The 19,861-nt window shown below is 48.3% G+C and overlaps 1 protein-coding gene and 1 long non-coding RNA gene across 5 annotated transcripts in view; one reads left to right on the top strand and one right to left on the bottom strand.

The window, feature by feature from the left end:
- Nucleotides 1–16,040, bottom strand: part of LOC139827540 (uncharacterized) — a 25,823-nt gene extending 9,783 nt beyond the window's left edge. Inside the window, exons 1-3 of one of the 3 annotated variants that reach the window (XR_011738250.1) lie at nt 10,847–16,040; nt 10,330–10,356; nt 8,782–10,214 (exon numbers count right to left, since the gene is read on the bottom strand). This is a non-coding gene — a long non-coding RNA (uncharacterized lncRNA). Of the gene's footprint in view, nt 1–8,781; nt 10,357–10,846 lie in introns of those variants that run through there. The other 2 variants (XR_011738249.1, XR_011738251.1) reach the window with 2 other exon arrangements.
- On the top strand, nt 16,033–19,861 carry SIX2 (SIX homeobox 2). 2 transcript variants are annotated; one of them, XM_071806089.1, is made up of 2 exons: nt 16,033–16,717; nt 18,891–18,996. In XM_071806089.1, the coding sequence occupies exons 1-2, from the start codon at nt 16,158–16,160 to the stop codon at nt 18,910–18,912; spliced, it is 582 nt and encodes a 193-aa protein (XP_071662190.1). In that variant the 5' UTR covers nt 16,033–16,157; the 3' UTR covers nt 18,913–18,996. The 2 variants fall into 2 exon arrangements, with proteins under 2 accessions (XP_071662190.1, XP_065690538.1); XM_065834466.2 differs by lacking the exon at nt 18,891–18,996 and adding an exon at nt 19,162–19,861 and having other exon boundaries at nt 16,076–16,717.

Here is a 19,861-nt window from a genome sequence, read left to right as displayed (position 1 = left end):
ACTAAATCAGACTACTTGTGTAATGGAGCTGACTGGAAAGTAGCACCAGAGCTCGATTTACAGTGTAGGCTATGTGCGGAAGTGTTTGGTTTCAAAGCTGACAATTTATACAGAGCACTTTCTCTACGAAGTGTGAATTTGGGCCATGAAGTCTGGCTTTGGAATGGCAACTGTCTAGGTACTACCAAGATTCGGGATGCTCCTTCTCAGCATGCTGGGTGGCCCATTTGCCAAGACCCCTCACACCAAGGAGCACACACTGGTGCTCCAATATACAAATGACAATGAGGGCTAATAAAGCCTAATATAGGACTAGTAACACTGGGTTTCTACTAGGTGAAAGTCAGCCATGAACCCTTTCCATGCCTGCTTGCTTAGCTTCAAGAAACCTAAGGCAGGGGGCTTGAAGGTTAGTATGACCTCAACATGCAACAGAAGCACTTAATGACATGCTGTGATCTTTGACCAGGATATTGCAACAAAACAGTGATGTCTGGCTACTCAGAGGGCAGCAAGCTGACAAGCACAGTTTGGGAAAGCCCTTAATTACAGCAAGATGGTTCTCCCAATGCATCCTGCCTTGAGGCTTCCTCGCAACATTAGACAAGTGTCTTGCAGCATTTGTCACTGAGATGGAAATGCACAGGGGTGCATGAGTTACATAGTTCTTGCCTGGGCCTGCAATGGCCTGCGCTTGCTGTGCAGGATGGAGGTGGGCTCCAGGGCCCACTGGGTTCTGTACATATATATAACTACATACATAGAGAGAAACAGATGGTATATAGGTATCAGGTAGAAAGCAGAACTATTTTCTGTCTAGAAATGCTTAGTGTATAATAACTAAGAGAGCAAGAAATTACGACTAAGGCAAAGACTTAAAAGACATAAAAACATGAAGTGGTTAGAGTGTAGTTTGTTTACCTTTTTTATAAAACGAATCTTTGACAAACTCGAAAGCAAGGGCTTTTAGCCACCCCAAATAACCCAGTGTTACTAAAATAAAGGTGAGATACTGTCAGTTGTAACTTCTGGAGTTTTTTTTAAATCCATTTTCTTCTTTTTTCTACTTATCTGGATCGCTCCTAACTCCTGTGTGCTCACATACCTCTGCTTTCCAGCCTGATCCTCATTTCTCCATTACCACCACGAGCTGCTCCCTTGACCCTAAGTGCAAGAATCAAGATTATCTTCCAAGAGTATCTAAGAGGGAGGAGGGGAAAGACAACATCTGGATAATTTTCCTAGAGCTTTTTGTGGTTTTCCCTTTAGAATACATTCTGTGTCTTTTGGAGGGGTGGGTGCACCCTAACTTTTGGAGAAGCAGCTGCCAGCCTGGCCACCTGGGAAGGCTACTGAAGCACATCAGGCAACTTTGCAGCTGTGAGACCTACTGCAGTACACAGGAGTCTCTCCACAAAGACCAGTCAGGTTGCCTAGCTCAGACCCCAAATGTTAAGGTAATCTAGAACCCGTAAGAAGGGCAGCTGTATTTTTCCGAAAGAGGCTCATGCGTATCCCGAGACAGCTAATTTGTTTCCAGGCTGATGTTGTAACCGAGTCCATGAATGTTCGTGTTAAATGGAAAACGAAAGCGGACTACCCCGCATTTAATGAAACAAAACAAAAGTGAGTCAGTCTTTAAATCTTTCACCAGATAATTTCTCTCTCATAATGTGCTCTTTCTATCCACTAATTTGACAGTGTGTTCTTTTAAATGTAGGTATCTGATCAATGTCTCTAGGTAAGTTCATCTGGCTGATGAAACAAAACAGCAATATCTAACGGCAACGTCTGGCACAGGTACAAACACAATCAGTCTCTCCCATTTATCTTGAGATTGCATACAAAGTACTCTGAAATAAAAACACACTACATCTCTTCTATTTTTTGATGTTGAAAGATTTAAAAAGTGTAATCCACATTAAGCTTCTACATTTCACCAGCCAAGACTGACTGAAAAGTGTGTACTTCTAGATGGTAACTGCACTGTTCATTGTTGCTACTAACTCTGCGCAACTGTGGGGGGTTTTGCTTTTTTTTTTTCACTCCTCCTCATGGAATTCCTGCAAGTGCTTTGCCAAATCATATGTAATGTTTAATTCATATAACTTTCCTTTTCTCCTGTTTCTGAAGTGAAGCCATTAAGTTAAAACTTGAAATGAAATCTCATACATCCACCTTGAATGCTGAAGAATAAACCACAAAACAGAGATCTGACCAAAGTTTAAAATGTACATTTGAAAAATGTTCAGGTTATTCTTAATGTTTCTAAATCAGACACAGTGTTTCTAGTATTTACAATTTGATCCAAGTGCTGGTTTTAGAGAGCACTTAACAGTTAATGATACATGTTTTAGTTATTTAGTCAATCACAAACAATTATATATGTATCTCTTTGAACTTTCTTCCCATTGGTTCCACCAAATGAATAAAACCAGCCGTGATTTCTATGTCTGGAAGAGTCCTACTAGTCAAGGTTTTCAATGAAGTTGAAAAAAATTGCAAAAAGCACCTTCAGAATACTGAATATGTGTCAATATTTTTACCTGGTTACTCTGTTTTCAACAGAAAGGCTTCTAGCAGTTACTCAGGCAGGTTGTTGAATCTCTAATCCCTACTTTCCAACAGGCCAGATCATCTGCCTCTAGTCTGTCTGCCATGGTCCTTTTTCCTACTGCGCATTTAAGAGGAAAACTTCTTCGTGTACCTTCAGAATCAGTCAAGAGTGGAGGAGAGGTAAACACACCCTTACATTTGTTTTTAGATTTATTAGTACATCAGCAGAGGCTCTGATGATATTAAGGAGTGTCTAAGTTAAACTGAACAGTTTTTTCTTGTTCTGGTACATCAGAGAGCCCAACATCACAGTCCTGTGTAAATGTGCTAGAGAATGTAAAAACACTGAATTAGACACATGTTCCACTTTCTTTGTGTGCTGAATCACCCTTGTCAGGAGCTTCTTTAGAGACCTAATAGGGCAATCTGTCATTCACAGAAAGGAGCACATGGAGTGTAAAATCCTGTTATGGATTTTATCAAGAGCAGCTTCCATAACCTGCTATACGTAAAAGTGTTCACATTTTAGCATGCCAACAGAGCTTCAGCATTGATACCTTCAACAAATAGGAAGCACATGGCATATTAAGATTATTTCCTCTCAAGTCCACAGTTCAGTTTTAAAGGATACATATGAAGACAAAATCCAGGCATCAACTGCCCAGGTTCAAGAGGCAAGGCCTTTTTTTGTGTGACTGAAGTGGGGAGTCACATAAAGTGAATGGACTTGGCAGCTTTCCTTTGCTCCTTTTTGTTTCTGAGGTAGAACAGTCGTCAGAAGATACCCAGAAAGAAATGTGATCCATCAATTACCATCTGTCCACGAAAAATACACAGTGCTAGAGTGAGGCAAGAAAAGGGGAGCTTCATGGGCAAGGTTGTTCAATCTTTCTTAGATAAGACACCAGTTTCAGGTAATGATGTTGAGTCTCTGAACTGGAAACAGATAAGGAGAGCACCAACAATCCCCTAGACAACCACATCATTAGAATGAAATTAATCTGCCATTGAACTCCAGAGTTCAGAACTGGATTTGATCTCCTGCAGCATTGCTTGGTTTTGACACTAGTGTCTCAAATCAGCCTAATCTATATTTGGACATGTCCAAAAGGCTGAATCTTCTTAATATGAAGGAAATTTCTAAGATGGGTCCATTTCTGCAAGGAACTCTAACACGGGCACAAAGGAATGGAGAATAACAGTTCCCACTGGCTTTCATGGGCTTTGGTGATGGTTTTCCCATTTGTTGGGGCATGTTATTTCTACAGGAAAAAAGGGACTCAAGTTTCTGTTGTAGGTGAATATGAATCTTTAGTACTTTGCATTTGGGAAGAGATCACTGCTTTCCCCTGCATATGCTGCCATAGATTATTATCTCTACCAAGCAGACAGTAGATTAGTGTAATGCATGGCAGTGGGAAGCATTAAAAGAAGTGCAAAAAACTCTTATGGTATATACACACTTCTGTGAAAATGGATATTGCAACACGTGTCATTTCATACTGACTTCTTCTTCACCAGCCTTCTTCACCCAAGTTGATTTTACACCAACAGTGTAAAATCATCTGAGTTGTCAGTGAAGGTATTACAGAAAATCTAATTAGTACTTACCTTTCCACCAAATTTTTCAACAAACCAGGTGGCAATGAATTAATTTAACTTACACAACAATAAAGAGTATATTCTATTTTCTGGCTCCAAATGTTCAGTAGCTCCACCACAACAGGGTGTGCTTGTCAGCTCTACTGCATGTTTCATCATTTGCCGAAAAAATAGATCTGATGCAGCAATATTCAGAACTCTTTGTTTCAGCAAAATTCCTATTGACTTAATGAGAAGATGCAAAGAAAGTTCAGACCCTATTTATAAAAATATCAAGTCCATATATATATGTGTGTGTGTGCATGTGTACATGCGTACATATATGTAATACATTTACATGTATGGCACATACAGGTGCACAGAGATTAAAAAATCCTTTTTTTTTTTTCCTGACTGATATGCTATTGACATAAATTGAAGTTTTGTAAGGTTTGAAGGCTTGAACTCCTGCAAGTATTTACCCTGGGTTTCAGCTCTGAGTTTGTATCTGATTTTGACCTCCTGTAGCTTCCTGATTTCAAAATAGCCCCTCCTAATTTACTGATATAAGGTCTATCAAGCTGAACAACACACAAGTCTTCTCAGGCATAAGTGTTTTCTCATTTAAAAAAGAAAACTCAAATCTACATTTGCACTCCTTCCTGTCTCTGTTATGAATCTAGTCGTCAGTCTAAATGGTCAAATACAGTACTGCTGAATTTTTAGCATAGCAAATCTTGGACAATCTTACTCAAAAAATTCCACACAACATGCAAAGTTACTATTTATTATTAGTGCTAAAGTGCATGGGTTTCATCTAGAGTTTACCATTAAAAGATAGGGTTACTTAAATGCTAACTTCAAATGGGAGTTTGGAAGGCAAGGGTTGGCCCTTGGAAGTAAGGTCATGTGATTCTTTTGGCTTGTATGTGAAACAGGAAGGTTCTGCTGATTATTACAGAAAACTATATTCTGCCTTTTGTACAGTAATGAAAAGGTTTTAGAAAAAATATTGAGAGTTCTGCACGTAATACAGATTTCATAAAACTGTAAATTCTTGGCATGCTAGTTAGACATATTTAACTTATGTGTGCCTAATCTGTATTTTTACAGGATTTTTCTATCCAAGAGTTCTGCTAGCTATAGATTATTTCCACACAGAAACATGCACATCTGGGTGTTAGCATCTGTACAAGATTTGATTGGTTGCATATTTGCCTGTGAATTTTCAGATGCAGGGAAGTCATCTTTCTTGAGGACTATATAAGGAAATATTTCCAGTCTTGACATGACATCACATTATTTAGCAGCAGATTATCAACCTTCATCACCACACAGTACACAGTAACTAGTTGTTTATTTAACATATGGCAGGAAAAGTGTCTGCTTCATCAAAATCTACATACAATGATCATCTAAACATTGCTGCCTCTATAGAGCCTTGGAAGTTTTCCCTTAATGCTCAAAACAATTGAGCAAGGATCCCATTATGAGTCTCCAGAGATCAAATAAGACTTCTCAAAAGAAGAATGATGTGCATCTGCTTTAGTGTTGAAGGTTACATAATATCAACCATATCTCAACACCTTTGGAGTCTTGAAAGAGTAGCCCAAAGGAAATATATACCAGGAATAAGATCTTGCACTTCTTTGGTGCTTTTAGAATACTCTAAGAGACATAACCAGAGAGGTAAATGTTCATTTTCTGGTCTCCAAGGAATACAATCATCTTAAAAGAGTAAGAATTAATAATAATGTGACTTGTCTTCCTGAAATGCCTGCCTGACATTGGAAACAAAAGGCTTTTGCATTTTTCAGGAATAGTTCCTCCTTGTGAAAATATTAGTCCAATAATACTGCCAAGATCTGTGCCATCCTAGATGGTCTGCCGCTCTGTGTGCCCAGTGCCTAACTGGAAGATGTCTGAGGGATGTTCATCAACATCATCGAAAGATTTCAAACTTTTGTTTTCATAAGCCTCCTTCTACTTCTTCTTTCTGGTCAAATCCTCTTTTCTCCCTACTCTTTCAACTTCTCCAGAACCCCAGTCCGGAGCTAACAGATCTGTTAGGATTCTCTCCATTAGCTTCTATGTGATCTGTGTATGTCCTCTGCTGCACAGCTGAGGTAGGAGGCTAGCAAAGATCTTTCCTACTCTCTGGACACTTGTTACAAAGCTAAATAGATTGCATGATCAATGAGGTAAATACAAAGCATCTTCAACTGGATGGCAATGGGTTCCACAGATGTTCTCAAAATTCTGTCAGTGGTGCATCATGCATGCAACATAAAGTCTTTCATGATGTCTGGCTGAAACACCCAGACAAATTCCTCACTAATGTGAGGCAATCTACAAGCCCTTTAATTACATGAACATAGACGATGTGTTTTAGATTTGTATCGCACACTTCTACAGAATTACAGAATCACAGAATCACAGAATGTTAGGGATTGAAAGGGACCTCAAAAGATCATCTAGTCCAAGCCGCCTGCCGGAGCAGGAACGCCTAGGTGAGGTTACACAGAAATGTGTCCAGGCAGGTTTTGAATGTCTCCAGAGAAGGATACTCCACAACCTCCCTGGGCAGCCTGTTCCAGTGTTCTGCTACCCTCACTGAAAAGAAGTTTCTTCTCATATTTAAGTGGAACCTCTTGAGCTCCAGTTTGAACCCATTACCCCTTGTCTTACCATTGGTTGTCACCGAGAAGAACCTGGCTCCATCCCCATGACACTCACCTTTTATATATTTGTAAACATTAATGAAGTCACCCCTCAGTCTCCTCTTCTCCAAGCTAAAGAGACCCAGCTCCCTCAGCCTTTCCTCATCATCTTTGTTGCCCTGCGCTGGACTCTCTTCAGCAGTTCCTTGTCCTTCTTGAACTGAGGGGCCCAGAACTGGACACAATATTCCAGGTGTGGTCTCACCAAGGCAGAGTAGAGGGGGAGGAGAACCTCTCTAGACCTGCTAACCAACCCCCTTCTAATAACCCCAGAATGCCATTGGCCTTCTTGACCACAAGGGCACAGTGCTGGCTCGTGGTCATCCTGCTGTTCATCAGGACCCCCAGGTCCCTTTCACCTACACTGCTCTCTAATAGGTCATAGTTAGAGTTGGCTATGGCTATGACTATGGCTATGGCTTTTTGATTCTATACAGATTTTCTGGACCTTCTTCAGCTGGAGGAAAAAAACATGGCTATTGCCTTTGAAAACGGGTGTGTGAAAATAAAAATAGTTCCTGGCTCCCTGTGTGTGACCCCAGGCCACAGGGGATTTTGAGATGACCACAGGCACTCTCTTTCTTATGGACCAAATTCATCCTCTCCTGTCCCTCTAGGAGGCTCTCACCTAGCTGAAGACTTCATCTTATTTAAAACCAGAGATCACTGCAGTTAGCATGGCCTGGCCTCCAGCAATCCCGGGATCATTTGTGATATCTACAGCCTCCTCTGGGATGTTGCTGGGATTGTGTGTGGTTCTTTTGTTTTACAGTTTTGTTTGTTCTTCTTGCCTCGATCCTTTCAACTAATGGCCCCATTTCTGTCCTCTGTATTCAAATGTCTCAAAGAACAGTTTGATGGGTTGAGAGAATCATCTTCAGACACAGGACTCTCCTTGCTGAATTCATACTGCTCACTCACCTCTGCCAGCCAGAAATCTGGCATCCAGTTTGGCACCGAGTACTTTTCCTTCCCTTATGTGCATTAAACATGCTCATTACACTATAGCTTCCACATCATAACTCATGTAACTCACCCAATTATACCTCTTTACTTTCTTCTCTTCTTGGAAGCTGAAGCTCACTTCTTTTTGATGACTGTAAGGCCCAGTTTCCAGACCTCAGTGCATGCCAAATGCTGCTGCCAACCTCCTTCCACTTGAAAATAAACATGAACATATCACCCTCACCCATAACTGTGTTTGTTTCAGAATATTGATCGGAAAAAAAAGAAAAAAAAAAATTTTGTTCTATAAAATTCTTCCTGGGCTTTTTCCAGTTTATCTCATGCTCTCTTCCTTTCTCCCACCACCTCTTTTATGTGACTGAAGTGAAGAAGACCTCATAATTAAGGAAACATTTACCAAGTTATATTAATCCAATGTGGTTATTCTACTCTTTAAGAAAGGGTTTAGGTTCGAAGAAATTATGATCTGTTTTTCCATGAAGTAAAATCAAACAGAAGTTAATTAAAACAGCTAGACATATATAAATACAGGTGTATATACATATATATATATGTACACGCGTGCATGTGTATATGTACACACACTTCAACAAGTGATTTCCTGATTATTTTCTGCCTGTAGCAGATACACAAAAATTGTGAGGTAAGAATCCCATGCTTTTACAGCTCACTCAGTGAAATCGTCAGCCTTATGTCTAGTATTTGGGCTTCCTCTACAACTTATGGGGAGAATGAAACAACTGAGAATTACTTAAGCACTGATTAAACTCTGTTAGATAAAAGAAGAAGTAGTGAGTCTCAAGAAGGTGAGAAGTTCAGTCGCATCTTGCAGAGAGGTTTTAACGATGTCTCCAAAGTATCTAGCTTTCCACAAAGCTTTTCCTGTAGTTTTGATCTGTATGCAAAGCTTTTGAGATAATTGCAAGACATAATAAACAAACTAAATTGTACTGCTTAATTTCAGCAAGTAAGGCAAATCACTTATTTATTGCAACATTTATTGGGAGTTAAAACAAACTGAATGCATTCTGAAATTTTATGAAGTTTCTCTTATAACCAGTAATTGGTTTGTTTTCAATTGATAAACTCTTGTTTGTTTATTATTTATTCCCCACAGCAAATTATAGAAATTGTTTAACATTTTAAAAAAAAAAAAAGTAATGAAAACAGATTCCATTTAAGTCAGACAGTGTCGTTCAACACCAGTATCTCTCTGTGTATTATTTTCTAACACCACATTGCATTTCAGCTCACCCCAGTCTTGCAGAATGTAAATGAGGAATGTGTTTATGGGCATACTACACTCCACAGGCCGTGGAAGAACTTACACAAGCTCTTTCTATATTGAAGGGAAAAAAAGAGGAAATAATAATTTAAAATAATAATAATGAAAAAAAAATCTAAGTACCCATAAATAGTGCTTGCTCCCAGAATCTTGACAAGGACACCTGTGTCTGGGACCCACCATTAAATGAAAACTTTGGTTGTTTTAGGGGCTGCGTTTCCTTCTGTAGCCATGGGATGGCTACAGAAGAGGGTGGGGACCCCCAAAATCCTGTTGTACCATTAAATACCAGGAAGATGCACCATCAATTGCAGGTAGGGCAAGGCAAGAGTTTCTTTATTATTAAGGAGACAAAGGATTTCTTGTCATGGTGACAACCTACGTGAGCCACCTTGACAGTACTGGGGGAGGCTTCAGAAGGCGGAATCTATCGGGAACACTGAAGGATATTAACGATGAAACCTTGTTTTCCCTCAGCAGCGATCGGAGCTGAGTATTAGAGCCCTCTAGTGAGATTTCGCGGAGTGGATCTCCCCCTGCGGCCCCGTGGGCCCGGCCTCAGCCCAGCTCGCGGCCGGGGGAGCCGCTTTGGTTCCTAGGGGAGAGCCCAAATTCCCGCTGGCGCTGCAGGAGGGGGCCGGAGGTTTGTGCCCTTTTTAGGCAACGCGCCCCACGCCCCCCGAAGGATCGTGGGGTCCCAGCGCCGCGGGGTTCACAGAGCTCACCGGCGTCACCGTCACCTGAGCGGCACCGAAATCTTGCTCATGCCCTCGCCCTGAGACACCGCGGGACGATGTGCAAAGGGTGCCCGTGCTTGGCCCCCACCCCAGGCCCAGGGATCGCGCACCCACGGAGCGGCGGGAGTACGGCCGAGACCCCGGAGCTGCCAGCTGCCTGGGGAGGGAGGGCAGGAGGGAAGGGAGGGCAGCCTGTTCCTAAAAATACTCCCCGGTCAAATCGCCGTGAGCCAGGGATGGAGATGGTAACAAAAATGCCTTGAATCGGTAGGAACAGTGAACAATCTTCGTGCTTTCCTCATCATCTTGGAATAATCAGCGGAATTAACCGAGGTCGAGGAAATAGGCTCTTGGGTTAGTTGTGGGAGGCTGTGAGAATAGGGGGCAGCCATTAAAGGAAACCTGATCGCTATTCATCAACTCGGAAGAGGGGAAAGGAGGAGGAAAAAAAAAAAAGACCTTCGTGGCTCGAGCTCATACCAACCTGGTCTATCTCTGATCAAGAAGATCCCTGGAAACAAGAAGTTTACAAATATTGTCAAATTGAAGCTTGTAGTGCGATTTAAGTTGTCAATCCCTCAGAAGCCCACCAGAAATTTAGATTCAATACCCTGCGTTTCTGTCTAGTTATTGCAAATCCCCTAAGGCAGAAAGCGCTCTCTCTCCTTATTTTAACCATATGTGCCTTTTGTTGTTGTTGTTGTCTTGTCTGTAAGCTGTACGATGACTGCTGAGCGGGTTCCCTTGTGCCGCAGAGCATCTGAGTTAGTCCCCGCAGCGCGGGGACTGGGTGGGCACCAGCCCCGGTCCCCCTCGCCGCCCCCCCGACGGCTGTCCCGTCCGCGGGAACTGAGCCTGGCTGTGGGCCGTGGAGGGGGGACACCCCAAATAAATATCAATGCTGGGGATAGCAGTCAGGAGGGTGCTGTTAGCAGAAGTGAGTGAAAACTCAACGCCGCCCGAGACAGAGAAGCGATAATATAAAGCTAATCGGGACGTACCGCATTAGCCGGTTGGGGGGCTATCCGGTTTCTTGGGGAGCGCGGGAGGTTACAGTGCCTTGAGCTGAGGACACAGTGCCGCCCCCGGAGTCCCATTTCACCGGGGAGCGGCCGGGAGGAGGAGGTGGAAAGGTTCACCGAGGCCACCTAGGACAGTCATGTCGCATCAGGCCACCATCCCCTAATTAATACATCTTTTTCCAAAATATTATTCGAGCATCTCAGGTCCAGCCGGCAGGGAAATGGCTCCGGGCTGGAAGGGACAGGCGGAGCTGTGGGTAGGGGGAGCGGGGCCGCTCCTTGGGACAGAGGGTCCCCTCCCGCCGGTGCCCCGGGTCTCCCCCCCGGCCCGCCCAGAGCAACCCGCTCCCCCACCCTGCAGCCCAACAACGTTTTCTTTCAACCGAAGTTTGTTAGCATAATCGAGTTACCCGCTACATATCTGAAATCCTTGGCTGGTCCCCTTGAGGAACGGCGCATTGCGCGCAGCGAAAGCTTTGAATTATTCCTTTCGCCCAAAATCACGGAACAACAAGCTATTGTTGTTTGCCTTAATTTGGTTACCCGCAGTGATCTTCCGTCGTGTTTTCATTTGCAGTCGGGGCAGGATCTTAGTGCCATCTGTGATGGGATAGACCCGGGTTTTAAACAAAACGCAGAAAATAAATATACGCGTGAATAAATAACGGAAGGGAGAAAACAACCCGTGGTTCCGGGTTGCGAAATGCCTCCGTGAATCCCGGGCCAGCTTTGATCACCTGAAGGGGCCGGGTCCCACCAGGGAGAAACGTGTGTGTCCGGGGTGCCCCGGGAAAACCGCTGAGCACCCCCCGGGTTAGGGGGCAGGGAGCAGGTAGGCCCAGGATCGTGGCAAAGGTCGCTATGATTCATTTTAAAAGCTAGTAGGAATAGCAGGTTAATTGCGGCAGACTGTCGCCCACTTTAACGCCCACTGATTTTACGGAGAAAGTATATTGCCCTCCCGCCAAAAGGAAACAACAACCAAATAAAAAAAAAAAAAAAGAAAAGAAAGAAACGAAAATTTGGAGTTGTTTGTCGTTTTCTTGCTCTCTCTACAGTCCTTGCCACGGTAGTGGACATCTGCGGGGAAGATGTGTTTCTTTTTGGCATGTGAAGATTGCGGGAGTTCTAATTTGTGCACCCTTCGGGGAGCCTCCATCTCGCTGCCCTTCCTGAGGCCGGCTGTCAGGAGCGTGCGTGTCCTCTGTCTTGTGCGAGTGGGTGCGGGGAGGTAGGGAGCGATCCCTCTGCCTCCCGCCTCTCCGACTTTCCCCGAGCCCAGTGAGTGCCGTTTGAGCTCCTGTAAAACGGCTCAGCTCTCTGTAATGGAAGGGGGTCTGCAGAGCCAGCGGTCGTGGGGACTTGCGGAAAGATGCAGGGAAGGAATTTGGGTGAATCTGTTCTTGTCTTTAATGGGAACAGTGAGGACCTGCAGTCTCTCACACAGGCTGCTGTCTGCAAGGAGACGATCGAGGCATAGTCGAGAGGAAGATGTGTAGATAACCGCAACGCTATCTTGGCACTCACTCGTGGACACGAATCACTTACGTGTAATGGAAAGGCTCCTAGGAAGCGACACGACCGTCTTCCCTTCCCCCCATAGTCTGTGCCCGGCTTAATAAAAGGAGCATTATGATAAAAGCAACTTTTAATTTCATTCCTATTTCACAATGATTGTGTTGACGCTGACGGTCTCGCACGCTGTTTCGTGCGCGGCAGTGGCTGCACGGAGGGGTGAGGCGCTTCCCGAGTGGGTCCTCGGCAAAGTCGCCTCCGGGACCGGGATGAAACCTCGGGCTTCTCCGGGCGGCAGCGGAGACAGGCGCAAGTTTCGCTCAGCGCAGATAAAACTTTGCACTGCGACTGAGCGGAGAGACCCGACAGCGGCCAGGCAAAATGTTCGCGTCGGACTGGGGGCAAACGTTAGCAGGCGACTCACGCCTCCTACTCTGGAATATAATTTCAGTGAACGAGCTCTCTTGCAAATGTAAAAAAAAAAAAAGACAAAAACAAAACAAAACACACTCCTAGCCCGACCGTCTGATTCCCTCGCAAGTCACTGCAACTTGACTAGCTCCGTGCTGTGGCTTTGCAGTCAGTATCTCCTCTCTCTTCTAGCGTATATAGGAAGATTTTTTTTTCTTTCCTGAAAGCTAAAAGTAGTTATACAGAATTCAGATCCAGATGTCACTAATTTGCAATTGCTTTGGGACGCAAGCTGATATAGGGGTTAGCCCTGCCTCTGCCCAGTGCTCTGGGAAGTGAACTAGCGTTACATGCAAGCTGCAGGCTGGCTAAGGCAGCCTAAAGTGAAAGCGACCACGGATGGGCTAGTGTACTCACATTTTAGGGTGCTAAGAAGATATTTTCTCAGATCTAAGTCCATGCAACAGGTTTTGACATCTTTCCGGCTAGGGCGAACAGCTGCTCCTGTTCATATTCAACCGCTGTGGTTATGAGATGGAAGGAGATGAAGATAAGTCAGGTACATCCCTAATAAACGTGGGGCGACCGAGGGGGGTAGCGGGAAGCCAGGAGGAACAGCTCAGACCTCGCTAGTGCTTTTCTCTTTTGCCACGGTCACCATTGCAAGAGGGAGAGGAACGGCGCTATGTTCTCCTGTGCGAAAAGCACATGGTGCGTGCGTGGAGGTCGGGGGTAGAAGAGGGCATTTGGGCTTCTCTCGTCGTTTCTGTTCAGAGTAACTTTCGCAGTGAATCGGTTCTCCCGTCCCACGACCGTCCGGCACAGCTGCAGCTAGGAACTCTCCTGCCGCTTAGGTTGTCTAGGAAGCGCTGAGACTGGGATGCTTTCGTTTACAAACAAGCACAGTTTGAATCTTGCAGAAGTCGGCCGGCATCAAGGCAGTAAGCGGCCGAGGGCTCGTTTTGTAAAGGCGGGGAGGAAGAATCATGTAAGGGGGTTTTACGGACCCATCACCAACATTCCCGAATTTGTTTTAAACGAATTTCAGCTCTCTCTCTTGCCCTGAAAAGGAAGCCTCTATCTTGCGTCCCCGGGAGATCCAGGGCGGTAGCCGCCCGCTTGCCATTGCTCCTTTATGGCAGCTCTCGGAAAAACTCGGACAGGTAGGAGGACGTGCAGCTTCCAAAGCGGGGTGCACTCGAGAAAACACAGACGTACGCGGCGGATATGCACAGCTGTCCGGACGTGCCGGGAACCGGACGCGGGCTAATCCGCTGCCCCCACTTTCCTCCTCCTGCCTCCCTTCCCGGCCGTATTTCGCCTGCCCGCAGCCCTGGTGCGACTCCTCGCCGGGAGCCGCCGCCGCCGGCAGCCTCCGGGCTGTGCGCGGCTGCCCCGGCCTCGCCTTCCCCTGGGGACGGTCGCTACCCCCGCCCGGGCCGGCACGGAGGCTCCATCATCGGCCCCGGAGGGTCAGCCTACGAGACGGGGAGCCGCAGCTTGGTCTCTTGTGGCTTCGCTAAATCCTTGACGCGCAGGGACGGCTAAAAAGGTACTGTGGCAGGAACCCACAATTGCAGAGACCTCTCCTGTCAGGGCTGCAAATGGCGTAGAAAGAGCTTGTGGGATTCATTATTATTTCTCCGCATAAAGAGTAACATTAAAGGCCACGGAAACTGGCCATATTTTGGGGCCAGGAGGCTCCTTGCGAAGTCCTCCATCTGGGCGAGCCGCGGCGCCCGCCGCCGCTCCAGCCGTCCCGTCCGCCCGCGCAGCCCGGGCGCCGCTCCCGCGGAGGCACCGCACCACCCTTCTCTCTCTCATTTCACCCACTCATCCTCCTCCGACCTTCCAGCTTGCACAGTCTCCCTAGCTCACCTTTCACTTTGTATAGAACGAAAGGGACGGGAAAGAACACGCGTCCCTGACCCGCACAGTCAGTAATCTAAAAATGCGGTGTGTATTGGGCACGCGTGGGTGATAAATGTCCACTTAAGAATGCAAAGTGACTCTGACTTTACACGTGTCCCTCTCCTGGATGAAAAACCCCGACATGCTCCTGGCAATCAAGCAGAAATAAATGCCCGACGTCCAGTGATCAAAAATGCCAGCGCCCTGCGCACCGGAGCGTGGTGGAGCACAGCCGGCGGTTAATGGAGAGACAATCCTTCCCCGGCCCTGTACCGTCATGCCTCCTCCTGGCAGGTACGATCAGCGTGTAATGGGATCCAAAGCGACGAACAGGGTCTGTATTGTACACGAGAGACCGCTTCTCTACAAAACTCTCCGACAGTTGTTACTGGGCACTAGGGAAGGGGGTTAAGCTAACGTATTTAGAAAGAAACTTTCAACAACGGCTGGATAAGGGGTTTTCTCCCCACGACAGCCGTGGGTGCCAGGAACGACTGAGCCCTGAGCCAGGAACGGCGCGGCTGGGATGAGGCTGCGGGGCGAGGACTGGGCGGTGGGGCTGGGATCCAGACGGAGCTGCGGGGCCCGGACGGGGCGGCGGCTCCGTCCCGCCGCGCCGCAGCGCCCTGCGGTAAGAGGCAGGGGCCCGGGCTCCGCGCTCCGGCGCTGCCTCTCTCCCCCGATGGGCGCCTGCAGCGTCAATCACGGCGGAAATATCTCCCTCAGCTCGCAGGGCCGCCTCTGAGTGGATCTGAGCAATCTGTCAACCCAGCCGGGGAGCCACTTCAAAACAGATCGGGTTACCCCTGATTGACAGCGTCACCATGGCAAATAATTTGACTAAAACTATTGTCTTCTCCTGGCAGTCCCCGGGTCAGATAACCGGACCAATCACAGCGCGGATAATCACTTTTCATGCCAGCTTAGAATAATATTATTAAAAAAAAAGGGGGAGAGAGAGAAAAAGAAAGGGGGGAAAAACTCCGAGAGGGAGAGGAGCGAGGGAGCAGGGCTTTACCACTATATTATGTGGGATCTTGCTGCGGCGGGGGGTGGGGGGGAAGCAGGGAGATCCCAAACCGGCGGCCGAGGGGGGTGGGGGTGGGAGAGCCGCGGCCGCTGCGAGCGCTGCAGATAGGAGACAAAAGAGGCACAAAGTTACTCTCGCAACTTGGACTTACAAAAAGGAGGCGGCCGGGGGGGGAAAGCCGTCCACGCTCGGGCTCCCGAGACTTTTTTCTTCGCTCTTTGCCTTTTTTTCTTCGGCTCCCTCGGCCGCTCCGGGGCCGGGCGCTATCGATGGCCGCGGTCCCCCGCGCCCGGCCGTGACGCCCGACCGGGCCCCGCCGGGCGCCGCCGCCCCGGGGCCTGCCCCACATGCCGAGTGCTGCCCGCCGCCCCACGCCGCTCCCCTCTATGCGGCCGTAGGGTGCGCGGCGGGGCAAGGCTCACCATGTCGATGCTCCCGACTTTTGGCTTCACCCAAGAGCAAGTGGCCTGCGTCTGCGAGGTGCTCCAGCAAGGCGGCAATATCGAGCGACTGGGGCGGTTCCTCTGGTCCCTCCCTGCCTGCGAGCACCTCCACAAGAACGAGAGCGTCCTGAAGGCCAAGGCGGTGGTGGCCTTCCACCGGGGCAACTTCCGTGAGCTCTACAAGATCCTGGAGAGCCACCAGTTCTCGGCGCACAATCACCCCAAGCTGCAGCAGCTCTGGTTGAAGGCGCACTACATCGAGGCGGAGAAGCTGCGGGGGCGACCCCTAGGGGCGGTGGGCAAGTACCGGGTTCGCCGCAAGTTCCCGCTGCCCCGCTCCATCTGGGACGGCGAGGAGACCAGCTACTGCTTCAAGGAGAAGAGCCGCAGCGTCCTCCGCGAGTGGTACGCCCACAACCCCTACCCGTCCCCCCGCGAGAAGCGGGAGCTGGCCGAGGCCACCGGCCTCACCACCACCCAGGTCAGCAACTGGTTCAAGAACCGCCGGCAGCGGGACCGCGCGGCCGAGGCCAAGGAAAGGTACGGCTCCCCCGGCGCCCGCGGTTCCCCGACCCCGCTGCTTGCCCCGCACCTTCCCCTCTGCCCAGGCCCCGGCCGCGGGGAGGCCCGCGGAACGGCTTGTCCTGGAGAAGCAGAAGTGAGTTGGGGTGGGCGCTCGGAGATAGAATCTATCCGCCAAAAGTAGCCTCGGGAGAGGCTGACGAGACTTCCTACCCTCCAAGATCCTACTCCTCGCATAGACGGTGCAGCGGCCGTGGCGCAGCCCCTTTGCCGGGTGTGCTTCCCACGGCCGTCAGCGATTCCCGGTTAAGCAGAGCGGCCGTGTCCTCCCTGCCGCAACTCGGGTTGCGGAGCCGGAGGTGCCGGTGCGTGACCACGGCCCGGTGGGAGGAGAGCCCGGCAGCGGCGACGCTGAGGGCGAAGGCTGCGCGGCCCGCACAGCTCCGAGCGTGTCCTTGAGGTACAAAGAGGGAAAGACGAGGGAGCAGCCTGGAAGGAGTGAGTCTGGACGGTGTTGGCAAAAGTTGCCTCTAAGGTCGGCTCCTGGTGTGAGGCGGGAGACCGAGACAGGGTCTGATCGGAACAACCTCTTTACCTCGCTCATTAAATTGCAGTTTGTATTCCCTACCCAGCGAGGTGTTCATTAATGCATGTTAATAGATGTATATTCTTAGACCAAGCGTGATTCTGAAACCTTTTTTTTTTTTCTCGTTAAATGGATTGAAGGAACAATTCATTGCCTAGCAGAAGTTAATCCTTGGGTATTCGAGATGACTTTCCCGTCAGCACTCCCTGTGCCTTAGGGAAGACGGGTCAAAGCAGCAAAAACCGTCCTCTAACTTCACAGTGGCTCCTCACTAGCTCGCTGAACTGCCTGCTCCATACGGATCTGGTCGTATGGCCTGCGCGGTTAAATAGCAGATTAGAAATTTCCCGTAGATCCGTGCCTCAGAAGAGACTTCTAGTTTTCGTTTCTGCCTAATGTATTTTGGAACTGGCCAGCACCGCGGTCGCGCAGCTGTGCAGCCCGGCAGGTTAGAGCTCCGTACAGATTTGTTCCATACATTTCCCGAAACGGTACTACAGCTTTGATTTTCCTTCGAATCCCCGCAAGTGTTGGTTTTACGAGATGTTAGAGATCCTTTTTATTGCTGATAGCGGGGACTCACCTTCAAATATCTAAAGGAAATTAAGGTTACACTTTTTTTTTTTTCTCCCGAGGAATCAAATTTTAAAGGTCTCCAGAGACAAATTAGATTTTTGACATTGAAAAATACACTCGACATAATGTTACACTCCAGGCGTTAGAAAACAGATCTTTCATGGAAATGCCATTCACTCAAGCAAACTGGTTCAAGCTTTCTCGTCTATTTTTATTTTTTTGGCATAAAGTGTGTCCAGTCACATCCTGCAGCCCTTATTGAGGAAAAACCGTCAGCGCAATGGCTTCACTGCTCACCACCAAATCCGGCAGGATAGGGCACCTCTGTTAGCTAGTGTGTTTCAAAGCTTCCGCAGAAGCTTTTAAATAGACTGGCAATGCCTTCAGTATTGCAGGCAGGGCTGTGTCTAAAGTATTTCTACGCAGGCTAAGTATGTATGCATGTATGTGTGTGTGTATGTATGTATGTATAGATCTGCAAGGGCTTGGCCAGCGTCCAGCGATTTCTCGGCATTTAGCCGGTGATGAATTTTGAAATTATGTCCTGCCTTTCGGAGCCGGCTGCCTCTGTCGGTAGGCGCACCCGTGCTACCGGGTCCAGCCGCCGCCGAGCTGGGCGAGAAGCTACCGGGGGTGCTCCCTCCGCCACCCGAGGAGGGACGAAAGGATGGCAGACGGAGTGCGGAGTGTTTTCCGAGCGGACCGGGGAAATACGCGAGTTAACTCTGTTTACTTGCTTTATCTTCCATATTGGGCTATGTTTTGAGCTTTAAGCTCCGGGCGGGGGGGAAACATACCCGTCCAGTTACTTAAGCAAAAGCCTTTCCCGTCTGATGCGAGCCTCCGGGGCTGTGCTGCTGCACAGGGCGATCCTGTCTACAGCTCGCCGTGCTTTGGCCTACCCAGGAGAAGTCGCGGTCGAACTTCTCTTCGGCCCTGGGAACAGTTTTAAAGTTAAAAAAGAAATTTTTTTAAAATGTCTTCCTCCCCCTCTTTCTTCCCTCCACCCTCCCTCCCCACGCTGTGCAGGCACTTTGGACGCAGAAAATGACGTTTTGGCAAAGTGACACTTTCCGCTGGGCTAGCGGGAGACTCTGTTTACAAGCTCAGTGGACCTTAGACCTTTGTGCCAGATGAAGAGGCCTTGGAGGTTTGCAGAGTTTGTAAACCTACTGGTTCTGCATTCACCCCCGCTGGCCGCCTCGAGGAACCAGCTCCTCGCCGCCCGTCGCCCCCGCGGTGCGCGCCCCGGAGCGGCGGCCACACGGTGACTTCACTCCCTCTTTTATGTTTCCTATAGGGAAAACAACGAGAATTCCAACTCCAACAGCCACAACCCGCTCTCGGCGTCAATGAACGGGAATAAGACAGTTTTGGGGAGCTCAGAGGACGAGAAGACGCCGTCAGGGACCCCGGATCACACCTCCTCCAGCCCCGCGCTGCTCCTCAGTTCTAATCCCGGGCTACAGCCCCTGCACGGCCTGGGCCACCCCCAGGGCCCCAGCGCCATCCCCGTGCCCAGCGCCGACCCCATGCACCACCACAGCTTGCAGGACTCCATCCTCAACCCCATGTCATCCAACCTGGTCGATCTGGGCTCTTAAAACCGTGTACACGCTCCTTCCTTCGCACCAGTCCGCCTTCGCTCTTTTGATTTTTTTTTTTCCCTTTAATCTTACCAGAGACTTTGAAAGAGATTACAAAGTCCTTAGTGGATGTGTTGTGCCCTTTGGCAGCAGGCTGGCTGCAGGTTTGGAAGATATCAGACTTGGCTGTGGGCAGTAATGTTGTGAAAAGCCGTAAGGGTTGCTTAAAGGTGTTCTCAGGCGTGTAAGGACTGTTGGACAGGACCTGTGATTTTCATGACAGGCTGTAAGGTGGTTCGGTGTAGCAGCTCTTTCCAGCCTTAACTTCACGGATCTCTCGGTGGTGTCACCGGATCGGGCCGGTCTATGTGGGAAGAGGGATATTGTAATCTTTTTTTTTTTTTTTTTTTTTTT

Source organism: Patagioenas fasciata, chromosome 3 (genome assembly GCF_037038585.1).
Source record: "Patagioenas fasciata isolate bPatFas1 chromosome 3, bPatFas1.hap1, whole genome shotgun sequence".
NCBI classification, from domain to species: Eukaryota; Metazoa; Chordata; class Aves; order Columbiformes; family Columbidae; genus Patagioenas; species Patagioenas fasciata.
The sequence above is the reverse complement of the archived record's forward strand: the minus strand, read 5'-3'. Positions and strand labels throughout refer to the sequence as shown.

Coding starts and splice junctions, on each gene's coding strand:
- SIX2 (XM_065834466.2), top strand. CDS start 16,158: ATGTCGATGCTCCCGACTTTTGGCTTCACCCAAGAGCAAGTGGCCTGC. Junction 16,718..19,161: donor GCGGCCGAGGCCAAGGAAAG/GTACGGCTCCCC, acceptor TGTTTCCTATAG/GGAAAACAACGAGAATTCCA.